The 7,253-nt window shown below is 37.0% G+C and overlaps 1 protein-coding gene across 2 annotated transcripts in view; it reads right to left on the bottom strand.

The window, feature by feature from the left end:
• The window catches only part of LOC115233358 (C-terminal-binding protein), a 59,326-nt gene that overhangs the window by 13,124 nt on the left and 38,949 nt on the right, over positions 1-7,253 (bottom strand). For both annotated transcript variants that reach the window (XM_029803723.1, XM_029803724.1), the window contains exon 2: positions 54-566. In XM_029803723.1, the coding sequence (XP_029659583.1) occupies positions 54-251 (198 nt within the window). In that variant the 5' untranslated portion in view covers positions 252-566. The remainder of the gene's footprint in view (positions 1-53; positions 567-7,253) is intronic.

Raw genomic sequence — 7,253 nt, forward strand, 5'->3', positions numbered from 1 at the left:
TATATATATATATGTTTAATTTTAACAAAATTCTAATATATGTTTCTGATTACCTTCTCATGTATTTCTGAAGTAGACTGCGCATCACAAAAGGCAACAGTCGCGACATCCTTGAGAATGGGCATCTCAATGGAGCAATCGCGACCATCGAGAAGTGCAACCAATGGTCGTGTCTGAATCGGTCCGTTGGCGATCGGACCCCTCAAGTTCTCCATACGAGGGCGTTTGGGCATCATCTTCCGTTTGTCCATCGGTCAGCAGACCGCCCCCCCTATTTTTATTATTTTCACTGTGCGCTCTCAGTGTCACTAGAAAGAAAAATTACGACCGCTGCCCTTCCCCTGCCACTCTCCCTCCAACAATGATAGAATATGACAGAATCTATCTATCAACAAGACACTCGCAGCGGAGATGCCTCTTCTAGTCCAACTAGTACAATGTTTCAGCACTCCCTTTGTTTTTTCGGCTTTGTCACACAAACTGCTTTTGCAACACTGACTTCTGGTCGGTCTTCGAGCAAGAACTGCCAAATCTCCAATGCATCACGGCTCAATAAACACCGTCTCCTGAAATTTATATAAAACAAAAAACAAGTTTTATGATATATATATATACATATATATACACATATATTTATATTATATTTATAATATAGAGTTGAGTTGTGTTGCACTTTTTGATTTATTTCTTCTGTTATATTATAATATTGCAATGCATAATTTATCAAGCTCATTTCGTTATCATCAATCAATTATATGTCTCTACAAGACATAAATCTCTGTCACATAACATTACATACACATTATTTCACATAATGATGGTAATCCACACATTTAGAAAGAATATATTATATTCTACAGTAGTCTATCATATATACCATTCGAGACGAAAAAATTAAATTTTTGATAACAAAAATAAAAATAAAAATTGTGAGAGATGGTCTAAACGACACGAGGCCACAAAGAAGGCATCGGCGCTCGGTCAAACGGCGTGCTCAAGTCGTTTGCCATCGCCGCTTCGCTTCGCGACTTTTTAGGTTACCTTGAAATGCGCCGGCTTAACCTGCGCAATACGATAGCGCGTTGGCTAGCTGGCTGGCTGGCCGACACCGAATTTCAGATTGCCTCCGGACCTCGAGCACGGCGACAAAGGGGACGAGGTTTACGTTGCGAGAATGATCGTCGGGGAAAAAAATGAGAATCGAAACGGAAAAGGGAGCCGGGAACCGAATTGCGAACAGCAACCCAGAGAGAGGAAGGCGTTCTCGCACAGATGCGGCACGAAACGACATGGAACGGAACGGAACGGAACGGCACGCCACAGCGGCGCTCGAGGGCGCTGGGGCTGATGTTTTCGGCAGCGTTAATAGCAAGAGCACCCTCTTTCTCTCTCGCGACCACGCGCGGACTCGTTTCCAACCCGTTTTCGGCGGCGGCGGCGGCAGCGACGAAGCCGATTGAAAACCAGTCATTATTAATGTCCGTGTTCGCGATAGTGTTGCACTTCCTATACATCCTTTATTCCTCGCGGTTTCTCTTCACCGCATTAAATATGGGATCTTTCCAGCAAGAAGACACAAGTAGATGTCACGCAATTGGCTATTAAATAGAGAATTTTTAAAGACCCTAAAATTTTTATATTTGACAGCTAATCATATGATATTATGTTTATGTGTGCTTCTTGCTGGAAAACTCCCACGTCAGAAAAATGCAAGGGAATGTGTCTATAAAAGTGTATGCCAATTATTATTATCTGTGTATTTTACTTTCGCAACATTTTATGATTGAATGTACAATGTGTGTCAATATTCGTACATCGAAAGACCGTTGTTAAAACTCTAAAATCGTATCTTTATTAGTTAATTTGTTGTTATAAACCATCTACTTTTTATTCTCATTTTTGATCTTTTGCACGTATCAAATATTGAAAGAAGTCAAAATATTAATGAGAGAGATGCACAGTCATTCGGAAATGCATAGATGGACAGCTATTGGAAAACGATTACACCTGTATCATATCTATTCGCGAAAATGTTGCACGCATATCAAGCGATGCGGTAGCGTCGCGACGCCAAGTACATAATAAATATATTCTTCCTTTTCTCTAATATCCAGGTCAAGTCAGTCAATGATATTTCATGGTTCTTCTTATAGGAAACTGAATTTGGAACAAAAAAGTTCCTATAAACATAGATCACCTTCGTTAAAAAGTTACAAATAACAAACACTCTATAAGTAATTAGTTATCAAAATTTAATAAGAATATTTTTATGTTTGCATTTGCAATGTTTGCACTACGAATGTAGTGTTTACACAAAGACCATCGAAAGGTAGTTTTTTCAAGTTTCTGCTTTTTTCATTGTTTTGAGCTTATTTTCTTTTCAACGCCTTGTCAGAATTAAATGAAATTGGCGTAATTTAGTTTGTTATTTAAATACCCATCAGATTTATTTCGTTCCCTTTTTCAAATGAATGAAGGGTTTTGAAGTTATTTTTAAAAAACGTCAAAAAATGTGATTTTCGAAGTTTATTAGCTATAACTTTTTAACGAAGCGTTTCCGGACCTATGTTTATAGGGACTTTTTTGTTCCAAATTCAATTTCCTACAAGACTATGAACTTTCATTGATCTGATCTGGAACACCCTATATATGTATAAGTGAAGTACTTGTATAACCACTCTGATTGAACTATCTTGTGGCAATGAGATAGTTTCAAACGCGATGTTTCTATTGGACAAATATTCGCATGCCATGATTCAAATGTAGTATCGAATAGATGAGGTAATATTGACGTAACAATGTTGCAGTTTATGGGGGGGATTACGAATGGGATGGGGCGCGCTATGAGGGCGAAGTTATCCAATTATTGTCTAACCTGGGAGCAACTTTACTTGGCGGAGAACCCATGGATGGGGTAGGGATGTGGAAGGGAAAAGCTCGGTCCTGCCGGGTGCCCCCCATCCTCTACAATCGAGCCACGATAAAGTAAAGTTTGTTTCAAAACTTGCCGCTTTCGGGGAGGGAGGGAGGAAGGGAGAAAGAGAAAAAAGAGAAAGAGAACGAGAAGTGACTGGATTTTTGTTGGTGACACGTAAAATTCAAACAACTTTGCTTTTCAATAATTGAAGCAAGCTTTTTTTTACACGATTGAAACGTAATGGATTTAAAGATATCTGACGATAATTCATCAAGATGCTTTTTAAAGCTTTTAAAATTTATTAATCTACAACGCGATTTTTTTTGTTTTTTTGTTTTTTCAACGAAAGCCTGCATACCTTCTCGGATCATTATCAGAAGAAGCTGGTTATTGTATCAAAACGAACGCTGCTGTGTATTATACTCATATTATGCTTTTATCTGACAAGTTCAAGGCAATTCTTTGATCAAAGTTACTGATATGGAAAACATTGCTATTCAAAATTGCCTTGTATTCAGAAATAGGTCTTCTCTTTTCTCTAAATAATAATACTAATAATAAAATATGAAAGACTGGATAATAACACACAAAATTCCTTATAAATAATAAAACAATATTAATAAAAATATAATATTGAGAGATATCGAAATTCGTAAAAAAAAAAAACATGAACACTCAAACGCTGTCATATCCTGTATTATTTCCCTTTTTGAATAGTGTTCCGCACGAGAAAAAGATTCTGATAGAAGGAAAAGGAGAGAGGGAAGAGAAAGAAAAACAAGCGGGGGATAAGGAAGTCGTCCAATTATGACGGCGAGTATCGGTGTCGGTAGTTCGGCCATTCTCGTCCTCTTGAGAGGGAGGTAAAGGGATTGTGGAGGGGTTGTTGCTCTCTCCGCTCGCCGTACCTTCCACCTCCGAGTGAACGGCCACGGGAAGGGATGAGGGAAGGAGAGGCGACTACTTAAAGTTGGCGGAAAGTTTGGTTCGGCAGCAAAGTTAACTGAGTTAAGTTCTACGCTCCTAAAGCGAAACTTCGCTGCTTCTCTCCAGCGCCTCCTTCTCCTCCCCTTCTCGTTGTGCCACTCCTCTCACCTCACCTCCCCCTCTTCCCCTTCTCTCTCTCTCTCTCTCTCTCTCTCAAACGATGAGCGGTTTCTCCTCGACATTCCGGCCGTTTGTCCGAAGGAATGAATAGTGTGTTTTGGGATTATTGCCTCTTCTTCGCGTTCACGATTTCCGGTGTGTCTCGCGTTAGAGAGAAAGACAGAGAGAAGAGATTGGAAGTTCGCGGGATGTCAGTCATTATAAGCGACCACTTTTGGTGCAATCGCAAACATATGCAAACAAATGCAAACAGAAACGTAGTGCGAGGAAATGTCATATATTAATGAATATATTGAAAATTATATCTCTATTATTATCTATAATATATTATTTTTGAAATATTATTTGGGAGAAGTTTGTGAGAATTTTTTCCATTTGTTTCTTTAAAAAAGGATACTAATATAAAAAATTAGACACATTCATTCAGAGAATTAAATAGATAAAAATAAATAATAAAATTGATGCATTTAATTTAATAAATATTACACCCACTCACAAATTAAATTCATTAAAAGATTACTATTTGTTTCACAAAGATCAAAAGATTCGAAGCGTAAGCGAATTATATGACAAAGAAACGGCCTAACGCAAGCAATTGTGAATCTGTTGAACTCTGCAAACGCAGTTCGGCGGCCTTGAGGCTGCACTTCTCGCCGCTTTTCTGCAGGCGTCGACACATATGCGACGCACGTGGCGAGAGATGCGGACTCTGTTCTTTTTTCCATCTCTTCTTCTTTTTCTTCTCTCTCTCTCTCTCTCTCTATCTATCTATCTCTTTATTTATGTGTATCTCTCTCTCTCTCTCTTTCTCTCTCGCAAGCACACATCGATGTAGGTAATACGTGACGCTCTTAGTCTAATCGACTCACCCACTGACTCATTACATCGATTTCTCGAGCCGCTGCTGGTGCAAGAATTTCTCGACGAGTTATTAACCCCTTTACATAGCGTATAGTGGTTGATATAGAAATCATATCTCACAATTTCCAAATGTTTGTGTGTGTTGATATTATATATGTACAACTTATTAAATCTTAACAGTGATAAAATTATAAATAAACACAAAATACAGTAAAAATTAAATTAATTAAATTCAGAAAATGTAGTATATGTGTGTATGTAACTCTCATTATAAGAATAGTAACAATGATAGAATAATGAAAATGAAATAGGATTCGATGGCACTTGCTAATCACGTTTCCATATTAATATCGTGTAATTCATAAGGCTTACGTTTCCGGATATTAAGAATAAAGAGAGAAAAAGATAGACTCACAAATCATTATGGAAATTAGATTTTATGGCATTCCTAGCCGTATTAGGATGACGTAATCGCAAATAGATAGATATGCATTCCTTTCGCTGCACAAAGTTGCTGTTGCAAGCTTGTGCAATTTGTTTTGGCCAACGATATCGCCGGCATGGCATTCTTCGTCAATAAGCTAATATTATCGCATAACAAAAATGCTTGCGTGTCGAATTTGATACAAACATCGTCTGTTGACGTTGGTCTGTCATGATAATTTTTTGTGGATATAACGTAAATTAGAAAAAATTGATAAATATTAAATGAAAAAAAAAATATGAAAGAACAAAGATATTATTTAAAAAAAATATATATATATATATATAAAATCATAAATGAATTATATGAAAAACTGATAACGTACTGACAAACGTCAAGTGATATATCAAACGTAATTAGCAGTCGACCGGGTCATTTGCTTCCCACGCGACCAATGAGGCGTAGAAAGCGTAAAGAGGATGAATGAATATACCGAGTGCGTGGCAAACACCTGTGATGGCAATAAAGAGCTCGTATGTAACCGTTGTACGAAATATGTATCAAATTGATAAAAAAAAAATAACACTTTCGTTTTATAATTTATTAACTCTTTCTAATTATTTTTTTAAATTTTATTAATTTTTTGCCTTAATTTTATATCTCTGTTCTATTTTTAAATTACTATTTGTGTTTTTATTTCATATATTTTTCATTACTTTTATAACAAATTTCTTCTTTCTAGGAATGGAGCTGTTAAGGATCAAGTGTCATAACTAGTGAGGAACAATGCAGTTGATTTGCAGAGATGCACCGGCTGTACGCGCTATTCATTCGCGGAGAAAGCGCGTCGAGTGTATCGGCCTTGTTAAGTTTCAAAGTTACACACACTTGGCGACATAGAGTTTGCAGCCCGTCGCCGATAACCTCGCGCTTTCTACACTTTGAATCAGAATTTTCTGTGCGTCCCTCCAACCTTACAACCAACTTTTCTTATTATACCCACAACGAAAAAGCTTATCTACACAAGTGTAAGCACATGTTTATGGAGTCACTTTCGATCAATTGCAATATATATATCCCTCCAACTCTCTTTGAGAAATTATATCAGAGTTGTTATATATACATATAGGCGTGTTTCTAAAACTATGTCAGAGATTTTAAGGGCATATTCTAGGGGTCAAAACAAGAAAAAAAGTTCCTATAAACAAGGGTCCAAAAATGCTTTCCCTCCGAGTTATAACCCCCTAAAGTTGAGGGAAAAAATCGAAAATTTATTGTCTGGTCTGAAAAAAAATTTTAGGGCTCGAATGGTTTCATTCATTTTCAATACGACGAAAAATTAAAAAAAAGGCCATTTGAAAATTAGTACCCTCCCCATATCTCCCCCTCAAAATCGGACCAGATTGTCAAAAAACCACATAAAAATGAAGATCACTATTAATTATTACGCTGTGCAAAATTTCAACGATCTGTGAAAAATTCTCCGAGAGCTACAATAAATTTTCGATTTTTTCCCTCAACTTTAGGGGACTATAACTCGGAGGAAAAGCATTTTTGGACCCGTGTTTATAGGAACTTTTTTTCTTATTTTGACTCCTAGAATACGCCCTTAAAATCTCTGACATATGTGTTGTAAGTGAGGGCATCTAAAATCCATTGTTTACAAAACACTCATTGACAACGTCGAGATACTTCGTCAACGTGTTGAAGATGGTTGCCGGGAAATTCAAGCAATACCCGGAATTTTTGAAAAAGTCAGACAATCTATGATGAGACGTGTTGAAGCCTGTATTCAAGTTAGAGGTAATCATTTTGAGCACTTCCTGTAACCGTAATTATCTTAATTCTGTTGAAAAATAAAACAAGCTATAACTTGAAAACACGGTCATATCGGACATATGTTTATATGAACTTTTTCTCTTATTTTTGTGTCCTGAATCCCCC

The sequence above is a fragment of the Formica exsecta genome, unplaced genomic scaffold (assembly GCF_003651465.1).
Source record: "Formica exsecta isolate Colony F162 unplaced genomic scaffold, ASM365146v1 scaffold172, whole genome shotgun sequence".
NCBI lineage: Eukaryota > Metazoa > Arthropoda > Insecta > Hymenoptera > Formicidae > Formica > Formica exsecta.